The 16,776-nt window shown below is 42.2% G+C and overlaps 1 protein-coding gene across 1 annotated transcript in view; it reads left to right on the top strand.

Annotated features, from left to right (window-relative positions):
• si:ch211-113g11.6 (uncharacterized protein LOC559008 homolog) overlaps positions 1-10,131 on the top strand; it is a 37,684-nt gene extending 27,553 nt beyond the window's left edge. Inside the window, exons 11-14 of the mRNA XM_044033245.1 lie at positions 6,059-6,174; positions 7,449-7,621; positions 8,077-8,132; positions 9,248-10,131. Coding sequence (XP_043889180.1) covers positions 6,059-6,174; positions 7,449-7,621; positions 8,077-8,132; positions 9,248-9,594 — 692 coding nt within the window. The 3' untranslated portion in view covers positions 9,595-10,131. The remainder of the gene's footprint in view (positions 1-6,058; positions 6,175-7,448; positions 7,622-8,076; positions 8,133-9,247) is intronic.
• The last annotated feature ends 6,645 nt before the right edge of the window (positions 10,132-16,776 follow it).

Raw genomic sequence — 16,776 nt, 5'->3', positions numbered from 1 at the left:
TCTTTTTAAGACGACAACATGACGCCGTGTCTCTGCTGGGTTGGCTAACTGTGTCACTCATAGAGGAAGAGGAAAGAGTGGTGAAGCACCACGGGTCTCTGTGTGTGTTGGCCTAAAAAGAAACTAGAGCAGTTTGAGTCGCAGTTGTCAAGAACAGATTGGCCTGTTCACACTGACCAAATATGTCATTTTATTTATTTATTTATCTATCTATCAGGCAGCAGCGTGTAAAAACTACATCGTGTGTCTACAGGTGAGTTTTCAGTTGTCATCGGAACTCGGAATGTCCCAGTTCCTGATTAGAGGTTTGAACTGGAACGCCGTCTCAGGTTGGATTTCCTACAAGGAATCCAAGATGGCTGCCACTGGCTAAATCTGGGTAGCCTGAAATAGGTTTAAGTCCAAGTTTTTTTGCTCAACTCTGAGATGATATCACTCCCAGTCCAAGTGTCCTGGTTTCCGTGGCGATAGTTTGACCAATCACATTTTGGGAAAACTGTTCATGTTTAGCTCAACAGGTAGCAGAACACGTAGACTGAAATGACTCATCTATCAGCTGTTTCATTCCTATGCAGATACACTGTATGGACAAAAGTATTAGGACACCTGACACCTGATTCAAATACATATACACTAATATAATATGGAGTAAGTGCACCTTTTTGCAGATAACAGCTTCCACTCTTCTTGGAAGACTTTACTGGCTCAGAGTCTCTGTTCCAGTTCATGCCACAGATGCTCAATGGTCAGGTTGAGGTCAGGGTTCTGTGCAGTCCAGTCAAGTTCTTCTACACCAAACTCATCAAACCATGTCTTCATAGTCCTTGCTTTGTGCACTGGGACATGTTGGAATAGAAAAGGCCTTCCTCAAACTGTTGGAAGCATAGCATTGTCCAAAGTGTCCTGGTATGCTGAAGTGTTAAGATTGTCATTCAGTGGAGATAAGGGGCCGAGAGACCAAAGCCTGAATTCAATACTTAACAGGTTTGGCCATATGGTGTAGTTATAAAGCATAATTGGATATGCTAGTTGTGGTAAGATGCAAGTTGCAACTCCGTTCTTGTGTCTCATGTCGCTTGTAATTGCAAGTCCTTGACTTCGAGTTTGATCACATTCCTTTTTCGTCCTCCTCATCACTACATCACCTCTACTTTAGGATGCCAACTATAAATATTCACAGGGTTTTTAGCAGCTCAAGATCATCAGTCTGCATAAGCAACTCCAAACAGCAGATGATGGAGTGAAGCTGCCGTCTTGAAATAATCCAATCTTTAGCGAGCGAAGCAGACGAATGGACAGCTCGTCTTGATGGATCGCAGCATTACAAGTGTCTAAACCAATCAGAGGAGTAGAATTGGCACGCCTGGGTCCACCTCATGATCTGGAACCGTCCAAATGGAAGCAGATGCATTTTGGGTAGCCCTGGGACATTAATATCCTTATTCTTTCAGATGGACGAGCTGGGAGACACAAACCACACAGTTAATCTTTGTAGGCAATATGATATTAGTATGGTTGCCCTGCAGAGTCAATATCACTCAGACTGCTCCAATAATAAATATCTATGAAGGGGATGAGCTCACTCTCAATGGGGCTCCCTCGGTTAAAGATTGGTAAAGCTTGCATTCTCGCCTAATCTATAAAGTGCTTTTGTCCTGTTTGATATAGTTTAATTAGACTGAAGAGAACTTTAAATGCCCATGTTCAACAGTCCTGTAATTTATATGTGTGCTGCAGTCACCGCTTCCGTGTGCCAGCAGCTTTATCTGGCAGGAATTGTGTTGGATTATAGACGGCTTGTTGTCTAATTGTTGCACTTTGGTAGAGTTGTTGGGCTCATCTGTAACCGACGTCAAAAGGAAGCGTCTCAGAATTTCTCCCAAGACTGAACCATCCAAAGTGGTAGACACTCCTAACCCTACTTAACTGTGTTTGGTCTGAAATCAGCGATTAGTCGTGTTTATCACAGAGAGCTACAGACAGCTTTACTTTATAATGGCTAACAGGATGTGAAGGTTGTGTAATTTCAACAAACATGGTGAGCAGGTATTACCTTTGGCTTTTTGTAAATTACTTTTCATTCCACTCTCTCTGAAATACAGTCATTTAAACTGAAGAGTTGCACACAGGTGTCGGCTAGTTGTTGGCATGATGTGTCAGCTGAGACTGGCACCAGTGCCCCCCCTCACGACCCTCAAGCGGTAGATGATCTTGCATATATAAAATGTACACTTGCTGTTCCACCATGACCAATGAGGGGCGCCGTGTGCAAGGGCAGCTTAATGGTGTCCATCAAAAAGTTAGAAAACATTACTCAAATCATCTCTCACTGTGTTTATTCCGTTATTCCACATTAGTGTGACAAAGTGTTGAGCTGCATTTGGAGGTGAAGGGAGCTCACTTCCTGGTGTTGACCTAGAAGAAGCTGACAGGGCGGAGTCCTAATTAGCTTAATAGCTTGCCAGATACCCAGAGGGACACCAGTGGATTCTGCAGGGGACCGTCACGAAGCAGTGCGTAATGGACCGTTTTAACCTCTTGTTAATACGTGACCGTTTTAGTGGGACCTTGACTGTGAAGCGCATGCTGACAGAACGCCGCAGGACTTGACTAAATGAATGTCTCTGTCTCTTGATCACAGCCAGCAGATAGTTTAGTAGAATATATGCATATCATAAACATCTACTGCAATTTCTGTCAAGTTGACAACAAGGCAGGCGAGGACATTCACTGCAAGCTGCTACCGAACTGCTCTTTATCAGACTCAGAGTGCAACAAGAGTGTTGGATAGAGTTCTTTTCTTTGGTTTGACCCAGTGCTTCTGGTACGTACTGGGGATTGGGGGAAGCTAGGTGGAGTGATCTATTAATAGTTATAATCCAAGCAGGTTATAACTCTGACATGTATTGCAAATCATAAAATGCACAAAAATAATATCTTTACATATTGTAGCATGTACTGAGTTGGTGGACCGACTGTTGTACTAAGGCAGGCATTTTAAGAGTCCCTGCTGCTTGCATCACCTTCATTGGACATAATATTCAGAATCTCAGTGAGTTTAAGGTCAGGTCTCTGTGGTGACCAACCCACGTGTGCAAACTCAACCATTCTTTCACAGTTGAATGAATTGTGGCATTGCATGTGGTCAGCTGACCTCACTATTGGACACATAACATTGCCGAACCTAGGTCTGACCAACCGAACCAAACGCAGATCATAGCCCTATGAAGAGTAAGCCCAGTACATTTGAATTGTTGGCTTTTGGAAAGGAGGAGGAAAATAAAAATGCAGAGGTTAAAAACTGAAGTGGACGCTATCTTAGATTTTCTAACCTAAACTGCACTTAAGTCTTCCAGCACCTTTTCAACATGTATCTGCAAAAAAAAAAAAAATGTCAGCCAAGGTTACCAGAACCGAGCACATTGTAAATTATACAAGTGAAGTTCAACAGCCTTCAGACGTCTGACTGCGATCATGTCGTGTCAGAGCTCAGGAGAATAGCTTAGAAGGAACGGGCAGAGGAGTTATGCCGGGTTGTGGACCTTTGAGAGATGGAGAAGAAACTGATGCAGTTTTGAGGAATAAAGAAAAGCCGGCAGCTGTGAAACATGTCTTTTACTTCAGTTGCTCACTGACAGATTGAAGGAATAAAGGTACTTGGGCCATTTCAGTCATGATGGCAAAGGAGTGGGAAAGATTCCCTCGGGGGGGGGAGGGATGGAAGAAATGTCAGAGCTATAGTCTCATTTCTAGTCGACTTGAGATGTTTGAGATGAAAAGTTATCCTCTATTCAGGCGGCGTGACATTTGGGGTGGCGGTTTAAAGCTAGAGAGATGGAGCCAGGTGGCACCTGAGCACGACGCTGTGCTCACAAGTGTTTTGCCAGTGACATTAGTCCACATCAGTGACAATTTTGTGATCCACCAAGGAGACTGTGGCTCCACCATACACCAAACCACTGCGTGGGTTTTCATGGACTACAGCAAGAAGAGCACAGCATTTTTAATTCAGCCCCGGAATCTGCTGTGAGGCTTTTCTATATTGTCCAAAAACATGCAAATTAGATTTACTGAATACCCTTAAAAAAAATGGTTGTGTTGCCGTGTTACTGGATAGACAAAGACGGCCGATCTCGCAAATGACAGTAACAATTTAGTGTGCATGCATGCATGAGAGGCTATGAAGACACGATTAAATATAAATACTGCAACGGAATCAATCACGAGAGCAGTCGTCCTGACTGAACTTGTGCTCGAGCGTCACTGAAACTTATTTATAGCAAAAAAAGAGACGAGCAGACGAGCGGACAACGCAGTGTGCATTTAGCAAACCCGGATAAACAATTACAAAAGCAGACGCTTCACTGTCACCATGTCTCTGTTCAGGATTGCTGTCGTCTTTGTGCCGATACTCTCTTTTGATTACAGAGCTGAAAATAGCTCTCGACAGGTTTAGACTATCAAGAGAATAAATTAGGTAAATGCTGAATATTATCTTTGACAAAAAAAGAAAAAAAAAAAAAGGAAGAAAAGATTTGAAGTTTATGAAAAAGAGACGAGACAGTTTCAGGACAAAAGGAGACAGTGAGATGGCGAGAACCTTCCAGTCTGATTACAAATGAGGAAGCTCCTCGTGGGATTGAGCGCTCAGGAAAATAAGCTGCGAGATAAAACGATATCAGTGTCATCAGATTCTCACAGTGGGTGAAGTTCGACGTGACAAAAGGCAAAATAAAAGTATTTTAAACCACTCATTATTTGTGAAGAATAGGAAGTAGTCCGATCAATCCAGGAGATAATCCAGAAAAAGAGTGTGCACCAAAAAAAAAAGCAGGTATTATATGATGCAGTGAAATGATGTGATGCAAGATTGATGTATCCCAGCTGCAGTGATGGCTCCTGCACCACCTGCGCAAAAAAGTCTGAACAAATAAACAAACTTTTACTGCCTCGCCAGAATAATACAGATACACATGGACTGACATTTCTGAAGTGTCTAGGCAGGTGTCATTTGATGATACCATAGATGCTTTTCCTGCAAGGAAGTCCAGACGTGTACAATTTTAGTTGAAGTGAAAGACACGCTGGAAAGAGTTACCTGAAAGTTTGTTGTTGTTGTTCAAATGAAACTGTTGTGATTGTTCTTGTGGTTGCTGTAATTCAATACTTGAAAGTTGTGATTTTTTGCTGTTTGCTGTTGTTGTTCAAATTAAACATGTGTGATTGTTCATTTGGCTGGTGTAATTCGTGTGTGTGTTTGGGGAGGGGGGGGCACCGGAGAGCAATCTCGCCTAGGGCACAAAATTATATAGAGCCGGCCCTGCCTGGCTTTGTTTTCCACGCCACCATAAACCACCCACTCAGATTCTCCACTGCTGTCAGTCTGCAGGTTTGGTTTTTAGTGGTATATTTTAATGAGAAGCCACTTAATTTAGAAAGAAGCATATTTAGCATTTGTTTTTTGTTAAAGGTCCTTGACATTCAAAAGTCCAGGAGCACTTGTCCTCTTCATGCAGTTACGACGCCTGCATACATAATGTCTGCGGCTCCAGCTTTACTTCATTTTATCTCGTCAAGAGGAAATGACTTATCTCATCTGATAATGCAGCCGGAACAAATGTTTTAAGACCTTGAATGTTTCATTGTTTGTATTTTTCCAGTAATAGATTCAAAATTGACCTAGAACACCAACAAAAAACTCAACTTCTCTTCAGAGGTCAAAATATTTTCCTCGCCTCATGCCTACCAACAAAATACCTTTGTTTGTATGAAGCGATATTGTGGTTTTGGCTTCATCTTTTGAGGTCAAAACAGGTTGAATTCTCATATTCTTCCCTCCAGAGCGGCTTCTGCCTTCACAAACGCTTGTTCAAAGTGTCTCTAAAAAAACTACAGCCTTCCAGTTTGCCTATGGCTCTGCAGCCTGCCCTAAAGAGGGGAAGCGGTCCAAGGCTGCAACACAGAAACAGCACACGTGTGTTCGTTTCCAGATGAGTTTAGACGACTGGCGTGTCTCTCTATTTATAGTGTCCTCTCGCTCTCTTTATTTGTCTTGCAGAACAAGGCAAAGTTCTCAAAGTTCTCCACACCAGCGACGGCGTCTTCATCGTGTCTCAGTACTCGCTGTTTCACAACAAGGGTCCCGTTTTAAACATGGCCATCAACTCACAGAAGGTAAGATGACTCCTCCTACTTTTACATCAGTAAAACACTGACATTTTCAATTCAGGCGGCTCTTTTAGTCACATTTACTCGCCCTGAAATGGATCTGTGTTTATGGGATGAGTCCATTTAACCCTTGTGCAACCTTTAACACAATAGGGCACTCCCAAAAACTGCTATTAAACATAATTTGTATACATTTTAACCCTTTAAATGGGACTTTTCACACACACACAATTACACATTTTTAACACTAACCTCCCCAAAAATATGCACTATTTTCCATATATAGCATAATAATAAGATTTACTATGACAAGATAATAAAACTTGGAATATGTCGCTGATACCAGCAAGACTGAATTTATTTGCTTTATAGGTTTTTGTGTATTGCCAAATACGCCCTTGTGGCAAAAAAATGTCCCATTCCTATAAAAAGCAATTAAACAGTTGTTGTTTTTTTCTTCAACCTTAAATGAATTGATCTTTTTCAACAACAACCATTGCATACAATTCATTTTCAGTGTTTTCTCAGAAGGCTTGCCAATACCGCTACAAACTGGATCACTTTGAACTATGGGAAAACTGAGGAAATGGGTCAAACTATTTGAGGCCAAGACCTCAGAATGGAAGCATAAAAACATGGCCATGAATTTTAAATGTTCTTTTACTGACAATGAGACGGCAACAAAAGCAAGTGATGATCTGGGAGAATAGATTTCGGCCTCATAAACAAATGTGAAAATACTACGGGAGTCATGAGACAAGTGTTGAGCTACACTTTTAACTTTCCCCAAATATTTCATTGTCTGAGTATAAAATGGGCTTAAGGAGGATTAATGACAAAGCTGCCGGAGGATATACTCGCGCCGAAGTCTCAAAGGAGAAACAAGCAATGCGATCATATTTAGAGGAACAAATCTTTGATTTGGTATTTTTTCAAAATGTTTTATTCCTCCTTTGATGTAATCCTAATTAATAAAAAAGCAAACATTTCAGTTGAGGAGAATAATGGTCTTTTTACAGCTGGTTCTCTAATACAGTGAATAAATCTGCTCATGTGTCTGAATAAGGCCACTTTATGCCTCCATTGGGATTTCTGACACTCGCCTTTATAAAAATATTTAATATCATCCTGTTGCGTGTTGTCCATATTACAGAAATTCCTCATTTTAGGTTTCAGTTGTGGGTTTTATTGGAACCATGTTTCAGAGACGGCGAGGAGAATTGACTGATTTATCACCGGTGAGCTGAGACACACTTTGTGGTGCATCTTCTCCTCCTTAGGGACATCTGTATGTTGGTACAGCGATGGAGGTCCAGCGGCTGCAGTTGGCTGACTGCGGTCGCTATGGCGACACATGCAGGGAGTGCATCCTTTCCCGGGATCCGTATTGCGGCTGGGACAGGGCCAGGAGAAAGTGCATTCCCATCCCGCCTGGATACAACGTCACGACTGGGTATGATTAGAAATGATGTCACCACTGCAGAGCCCTTTTCTTTCCTTCCCTTTTTAAATGGTGGAAACAGAGGGTTTGAAAATCTCCGTATCAGATCGAAAGCATAGATCTGCATTCCAGGGGTAATAGTTTATGCTGCGACTGAAAATCGCTGAGATGAAACGTGTTTAACTACAAAGAAACTGCAGTTGGAAGGAAAAAAAACACTGTCATCAATGATCAGAAAAGATAATGTGCAGCTTATTTCCCAATCAGTCATTTCCTCTGGCCCTGACTGAACCCGTTTATTTACAATTTTTAACCAAAAGCTCAAATAAACCGCCTTTTCCCACCATGACGCTGCCTAATTATTTGTGTCTGCATGTGTTCATTTGTTAGGTTGATGAGGGGGCTCATGCGCTCATTTGCAAAACTATTCAGTGCTGCTAATTTGTCCCTTTATTGTTTTCCAACAGGGCACTCATTCAGAATCTGGACTATTCAAACTCCTCGGTTTGCGGGGAAGCTGCTGGTGAGTCCTTATCTTGCTCTCTCACACACTCTGGATCTTAATTAAAACCAAAATAGGAACCTTTCTGAGCAGCAAGATTAAAAAGATGATTATCATATAATTGAGCAGGGTTCAACAACCCGCGGGGGGGGGAGGGGGGAGTTCTCTTTCCCATGTCATGGCTTTGCCCACGTTTCAAATCTCCAAAAAAAGAAAAAAAAAACAGTTAGAACCTCAGCTAATGACGACAATTACTCCTCTGTGAAGGGAAGACTGAGAGGAGTAATTGTGGTCCAATTTGCCGTCAAGTCCCTTTATTTGTACCCATCCAGTTTAGTTTTAATATCGTTTACCAACATCCAGAAATGTAACGATAGGAAGCTGGTAAAAAAGTTCCAGTGGTCACTTATCAGTGAACTTGGCAGGTAGTTTTGCTTTAATAAGCATCCTGGAGAGAAACTCTCAGCATCTTCTGTCTCTGCATGGTGTCCCACACTGACTCCATGATGCTGAGGTCAGCTCTCTGTGGGGCACCCCATCTGCTGGAGGAGCATCGTGCTGTTTCGCACTGCTGAGGAATGATTCAACGACTTTCTTCGCTGGAGAGGGGGGGTTGATGTCGTTCTGCGGCACTAATACGGGATGCAGTCACGCCACACGTCCAGCGTGACCCCGGGCCCGGAGCATGTCGGGGAACTCGGGTGGCCTTTGCACACCAGAGAGGATGTAAACACTCCTTCCCCCACTCTCGCTCTGTCAAACTGTCCAGAAATGTTTCTGTCAACCTAAAACACCTTCAGCCATTTTTTCCTGATAGAAAGTTCATGGTTACATGAACATTTGTGACAGGTGATACCCAAATGAAGGACCCTATCACTTAATTGGGTAATGCACTTGAATGCTTAATGCCCCAAACAAAATTGAAATACATAGAATAACTGTAAAGCCCTGATGAAATTGAGACTGAGGGAATCCAGGGTCCCAGAGATAGTTAGTTAAAGGAGTCTAAGAAAGAAAATAACGAAAAAACAACAGCTGTTCTGAGAAGAAAATACCAATGTGAAATTTAAATGATGCTATTAGAGTGCTCCACAGAGAGGAGTGCATTTAACGTGCAAAATGTTATTTCTCCGCAGCTCTGAAGCAGCGTCGAACATCACCAAAAGAAGTGGTGGTGCAGTCCAACACTTCTATCTTCCTCCCCTGCCCCGTGCGCTCTTTCCACGCCACCTATCGCTGGGAGAAGGACAACTGCATTAAGAACTACCCGTGTCTCTTCTCTGGGGACTTCTGCGTCCTGGGGCCTCTCATCGACACGCCCCTCAAGGAGGGCGTCTTCCGATGCATGGCCACAGAGGACGGATTCAAGGTGGAGGTTATCTCCTTCAGGCTGCTGAACGACGGCAGGCACCTGGCCGCCTCCCTGGCCTCCACCTTGGGGCCGTCACTGCTGCTGGCCATGGCCACACTGTGGCTCCATTAACTGCAGCTAACGCTAATGCTAACCCCTCATCCTTACTGGCTCCCAATGACAAGAAAGACAAGGAGCCGCTGTTAGGAGGTTAGGTTCGCAGAGCATTGAACTACATGATTAGGTTGTATGGTGCCAATCCACCTTTTTTTCCCAATTTAGAGCGAGAGAGAAAATATCTGTAGCCGCGTTAACGAGATCCGAATATGTTTTACGTCAAAACTCAAGTGAATAGGAGTTACTGTCCTTAAATTGACATATCGTGTTGCAAGTTTGAACTCGATCCAACCATAATTAGGTGCTTTGCAAACCTTTCCTCTCCGAGTCAACTAGAAACATATCCTATGAGTTGGGCAAAAATTGAAAAATGCCAATACCAGGCCAATTCTTTTACCATTTCTCTACTTATTTTGAAATTGACTTGACTGTGCTTATTTGTGAATATGTAAACCTTTAATAACACTCGTACATCTCGCCATCCTCGTTGATTGATATCTCATTCGTACTTAGTAAAAAAAAAAAAAAAAAATTAAAAAAAAATAAATAAAATTGAGAAAAAAGCCTTAAAAACATAAACTCCTAAGCACAAAAAAATAAATAAATAAATGTCTGGTATTGAGATTCAAAAAGCCTTAAACACTTCTGGGACATAAACTCCTAAGCACAATTTTGCAGTCGAGGCAGAATACTGCAGACTCAAGATGCACTTGGCACTATAATTAGTGCAGCTGAGTCTTACAACATCACTGGGAGGAAGTGTCAGCTTTTTGACAAGAAAGTAGGCGGATGGGCAACAGCTCATTCTCGAACATCACTGTGTCTCAGCGAATCCTCCTCAGGCGAGGCAGTTCCTTGCATATTTTTAACAGATGGTATAAGACGTCGTTATTACGCCTTGTTCACAGCTTTGTGCATTGTTGCTTTTTTATTATCATTATTATTATTATTATTACTACTCATGGACTTGCCTCCTTTCTAGACCAGAGCAAAGGGATATGGGATAACACCCACAGCATCTTTAAGTAAAACTAAACCCTCGTACAATCTTTCAACATTTCTGCAATGTCGTCTTTTGGCTTACTTTTTTGCAATAGTAAGCGTTGCCCTAAGGGGGGGGTATTTATTTTATTTATAACAAAGAGGACCGACTCTTTGTGGCTCCTGATTGGATAACGTGCTGTGGGATACTGGAGAGGTTTCCTCCAGATTATCACTAATGTATTTCACCGAGAGAAGCTTTAAGTGATTAAACAGTGAAACTAACGTTCTTCACTCATACCGGAAAGATCAAGTTAGTTAGGCTCAATCGAAGAGTGAGCAGTGATTGCTAAAAACAGCCTCAAGTAAAGAGCAGAGACGAAAGAGAGACGCAGGAAGAGAGCGATGAAAAGCCGGTCTGCTGCAGGTTTCCTCTCATTCCCGTCAACCTGATGATGCATAAAGATGTGAACAAGGTGCGGCGTTGTAGCGCGCTCACATTCTCACAAGATTGCCAGATTGGAAAAAAAAAGGCTTGTAATTAGATCTGTGAAGTATGTTCTGTATTTTATTGCTCTGCAAATGCTGATTTCTACCATTGCTGCCTACGTATGTGATGATTTGTCTTGATGGTTTGGGTTTTTAACGCCATAGTTAGAATGTGACATGTAACCATTGACTGCTTTGCCTCTTTTCCCCCAGGTGGACATCAGTGGACAAGGACAACAAAAAAAAACTAAACAAACACAAACTTTATTTTTTCATAGTTGTATCTTTATGCTGTGAGACAAACAAACAAGACTCTTCACTGATGTGCAGCAGCAGCCGCAGCCAAGCAGAGAGAACAGTGGGCGTCGCCGTCTTTTAAGAGCTCAGTTGACGCATTCAAATTTAAGCCAATCATTTTTGATTCTTCCAACATTCCGGAGGTTGTATCAGAAAGGGAAAGTTTCGGGCAAAGAGACTGAAACTGAGCGAGGAAGTTCAAAGATCACATCATAGCCCTAAAACTGAATGTAAAAAAAAAAAAACTCTGTGGTTCAACAGCAGTGAAATGCCACGAAAAAAAAAAAACACACTACGCCAAACTGTATGAATACTGATCAGCTGACTGAAGGAGCAGGCTTTTGCTGTGATGAATTATGCAGTGGGATTAGCATGTTCCTCCAGCGCTCTGGAGAATGTTATGTAAAATCTGCTCGTGCCAAGCTCTCCACTTTGGCAGATATGTCATTACGAGCTAATGAGCTGGCTCTTCACGCACCGCGCCGTCATGGAGAGTGTGTGTATGTACTCCATGTTCTCTGCTCTGGAGAATCTCGAGACGGCGCCACGCCGTTCGCTCTGCTCGCTCGTGTGTTGCTGCTTGGGGATTCGCTTGCTTTCTGCATTGCACTGATGCCGTCGACTGACTGTGCCAAAAAAAAAAAAAAAAAAACGGAAAAAAAAGAAAGAAACAAAGCTTCATTGAGCCATCTTATTTGCCCAACACTTGAAATCCCCTCATCCCGTCATCTGGCATAACGTGTATTCCCACACCGACCTTGAGTGCGCGTACAACTTCGGTCTTTAATAACCAAACTCAAAACACACAAATCTGCTGCAGGTCTAACTCGCATATTAATTGCCTTTGTGTGTCTCTGTGTCGCCATCTGAGTGTGTGTGTGTGTGGGACACCAGCCACCAGCTCAGTGCTGGTGAACATTTAATCCAGGCTGTTAATGAGCTCCAGAGACTTTTAACGGGAAACTAACTCCACGTATCCACACGTGCGCCGAGACCATTTTCCCCCAGTATATCTTCATTAATGCTGTAACTGTGTGTGTGTGTGTGTGTGTCGTGCGCTGTGGTTTTAACGTTGAACGCTGTGATCGCAGAGAAGTCTTTTACGCCTTGTTTCCACAAAGACAGACAAAGTGTGTTTACCAGAGGCAGCATTTTTCCACAATGAAAAGATGCCAAATATTATGTATATTAATTAAAAAGCATATATATTATTTCCTTAAATTCAGTCATGTTATTGAAGATTCAGCCTGATTAACAAAAATTATTCTACAGCAATTTATTTATCCATAGATTTATTGTTTACAATGTGCTTTAATTATAGATAATACATAATGCAAATATTTCGTTGTGACAGAAAATGCTTTTTTGTGTCTTGAGCACCAAGAAGGAAAACAAAATGGAGGTGTGGAAACGAGGCGTTAAATGTTCAATTACCATACAAACCTCAAATTTAAAAAAAACTGTCCCATGTCCACACTATACCCCATAGAGACGTTTGTGCAAAGGTTTTAAACAAAATGTGCTCCAAGAGACGGAGACCGGAGGAGAAAAACACTGAGCAGCAGTGGATGGAATGGGATTTGAGATTATTTTCATGTCTCATTCTGCCACACTGATTCATTTTAATCTCTAACAAGATTAAGGACTCATATCAAGACCAAGTATTGACAACCGATATGAGTAAAAGAAAAAGATTTGTCCCACATGTACATGAACTGTAATCATTTGTCAGAAGTTCAAAGTAAAAAACAGATTAGGATTATTTTTTGGAGCAGGATTTGCTGCAGGCATTGGATAGAGATTACGTGTACAGGCCATAGTGTGGATTTGGGACACAGGGCTGCTTTTCTCCCAGTTGAGATGACCTTTTGTATCAAACCTGGCCGGCGATTGTGTTGCTGTGCAGAGCTGATTGTATTTTTCCACCCTCATGAGGGACTGCGGTCCTCAGGCAGGAAGCCGAAATACTCGACTCTACAGGACAAATCTTCAATATCCAGTTTTGCGGCTAAAACCTGGCCTTAAGATATAAGGCATTTATCAACATTTGCCCCTCTTCAAACCACCATTTCCCTCTCTGTTCAAGCCCGTGCTTTGATATGGATATTCATACGGCTGCTTTATTGAAATTCAGTTATAGCCCACTCACATCTGCCATCATCAGCGAGTCCAATAAAGGCTTATCTCCTTCAAAGCAAGCTCTTGATTTGCCTTCAGGAAACCAATTTCCCATCTGTTTTAAAAACGAAGCGACGTCGAATGAAGCGGGTCGATGTTTTTGTTCGCTCTGGGGTTTTTTTTTGAGTGTCAAGTACTGTAACATGATGTGTGCCCACGAGTCTGTGTCTTGATATATCGAATTTAAAAAAAAAAAAGTAACATGCCAAACATTAAAGAAAAAAAAAGATTTATATCGGTGCCATCGCCACTCCAATTCCTTTCCCATAACATGTATTTTTAAATAACAGATATCTATAGTGCAATAGATATTCATGTAACAAATCCATATTAACATGTGTTTTTCCCTGGACATGTGCGGTGAAAATTAATAAAATATAAAGTATAAAGAAATAGTGTTTTGTCCTTTATTTTGAAAGCATCGCAAAAATAAATGTTTCCAATTTATAATATTGTACGGTGTTTATTAATAGAAATGGAATAATATAATAGGAGAGCATTAGATGGCGAGATATTACATATATCTTTATAAATTACATACTGATAATGGCGCGTTGAATGAAGCATTTTCATACAACATACTTTTTAAAACCCTTAAGTCCATATTTTATATTGATATCACTAGGGTCTAAGTGCACAAGGTACGTCTGAAAGTGATTTGGGGAATGTGCGTCGAAAATTGGATGTGGGAGGAGCCAATACGTTTTTATCGTACATGCACGAAAATTGGTACACGTGTAGAAAAAAAATTGCATTATGACCATGATCCAAACCCAACAGGAAGTCCACCATCCTGGATTGAACGTTGACTAATTGGGTGATTTTGCACCATGGTATTTTAACAAACTTGTCCTAGTGCTTTAGTGCAATCATCTTCAGTTTTATTTGAACCCATGACTTTAGTCTGAATTTGGTCAAATAATCATTATTTACACACTCACACTATCAGCTTGCACCTGAGAGTATTAATGTAAAACCACTCCAACATCATTCATATTCAAATGACATGCAGTAACACGAGGGATTTCCATTCAGAAGACAGCTGTCAGTGACATGTATTAATTAAAATGATCTTCCGTGCAGCTGCTTTCATTTAGTCAAGCGTCTTCATTTTTTTTGGAGAAAACAGAAGGAAAAAAGGCGGGGACGTCACGTCAGATGTTGTGCAAACCCAAGCACAGTGTGTTTGACAGTCACGCACACAACATTGTGAAATGTTTGACACTTGGTTGAGGTTTCTACGCCCGCTCAGTAAAAACCCACTGACTGCTGCTTGTTGCTTCACTCAGCCACTCTCTGCCAGTTTGAGTTTCTAAAGCCATTTTTGAACCGATGCCGTCATCCCGGGATCACAGCCTGCAATAAACTCTGGCAACAAGCTCGACCTAAACACTGGTCTCCAGGCTGTCTGCTCCAGTAATCAGAGATGATGCAACACAAAGCCAGCAGGCAGGGAAAGGTAAGGCTGCACTCCATGATCAATGTTTCATGACGGTTTTGACCAAACAGGCCAAGCCAGTGGCTAAAGACGACTACACAGGAAAGTGCATTGTTTCATAAAACAATGTTCCAGGGCAACAGAGTTGACAGGAAAGGAGGGAGGAGGGAGGAGGAGGTCAGAGAGTAAACATTTCCTCAGTCCTCAATCAGCACGTGAAACAGGTTTCCAGCAGCCTCAGTTCTAAATCACATATTTTTGATTTGCACTCAAAAACATTGAGTGCAGTTGCAAAATTATAGTTTTTATACTTGAATTGATGTGTTGATAACAAGTTATCCAAATTAAAAAAAAGGAACTTTTTGAAATTGTGGGTGTGGGGACACAGATGCAGACCCAGGATTGTCTCAAAGTCATCCCAGAGGGACAACCACAAAATCACAATAGGTAGAATAATATATAGATTGGAAAGGGGAGTCATACACTGGGAAACAGGCAAATGACATCAAACACACACAAAGTTCTGAGTCGACAACTTAAGCAGCATAACATCAGGGAGAACTGCTCACAACCTCTGAAGGTGAGACAGTGAGTCAGCACAGAGCACTGGACACTCAGGGTATATGAACACTCCCCACACCTGGGTTCCATCAACGCCAATCAGTGCCGCGCACACCTGATGGCAGTGAGTTGATTGTCTCACCACTCTCACAGAGCAGGAAGACAGCATGCTCTCTCTCACACACACACACACACACACACACACACAGAAATATTCTGCTTCACAGCAGTGGATGGAACCACAAATATATTATATGTGCGTGTTCTTTTAAGAAATCTTTCCTACATTTTAATGAAGACCTACACACACACACACACACACACACACACACACGGTGGTGTTGCTGTAGTGTGTTGTACCGGGATCAGACGACACAAATTCAGGCTGATTTTCATGTGATTTAGTCATTTTTCAGGCCAAGGACTTTCCAGGACCAATTCCCGCAAATTCAAGGACCGAATGTGCTGACACAGCTTAAGATGGGAGGGCAGCTTGTCAGAGCCGCTCCGCACTTTTATTGATTTGCAGCACACTCTGCACCCCGGACAAGTGATTGTCCTTGGGATCTTGGTCAAAGACAGTCTTTGCTATTTTCTTTAGCGAGCCAGAGATCGCGTCGTCACCTGCCCTCTCTCGCGTAACGTTACTCGCTCGTTGTTCTGCACGGAATCTCACGTCAAATGTGGAGAGAGAGAGACAGTGGACAGTGTCCACAACACCACTGGTAATTACGACTGGATGTTTGTTCTGAGTAACAGTCGGTGGCACAAAGTTGGCGGGAGACATTTACCTGAATATCGTCTGCTTTCGTGCACAAAATTCAAGAACTTTCAAGGATTTCAAGGACCCATGGAAACCCCGGAAGAGGGATGATGCTGCTGCCAGAAATAGCAAAGGCACTTCAGCAACCTGGTGAGTAATGATTGACCTTGTCCTTGCCCCGCCTCTGCGATGACCCATGAACTTGTGCAGTTGTGTAAATGATGAAGGCAGCGTCGTACTTGACCCAAAATCTGGGAAAAAGAGCCCTAAATTGATGCAGCATTATCATATCAACATGGTATTGGTTTAACATATGGTCCTTAAGCCTTCAGAATCAACATTCCCCATCAGTCTCAGCTCTACTTTGTGCCTGCCGATGAGTTGTAAATGGTAACACCTGCTTATATCAGGGTCATTATTGTGTGAAATGTTGCCCATGGTTGAAGTCTGTCAGAAAACACGGCCTCGACAGGATTCTTGGCAGGATTTC

Source organism: Solea senegalensis, linkage group LG9 (assembly GCF_019176455.1).
Source record: "Solea senegalensis isolate Sse05_10M linkage group LG9, IFAPA_SoseM_1, whole genome shotgun sequence".
NCBI classification, from domain to species: domain Eukaryota; kingdom Metazoa; phylum Chordata; class Actinopteri; order Pleuronectiformes; family Soleidae; genus Solea; species Solea senegalensis.
This window is presented reverse-complemented; position numbering and strand designations above follow the sequence as displayed.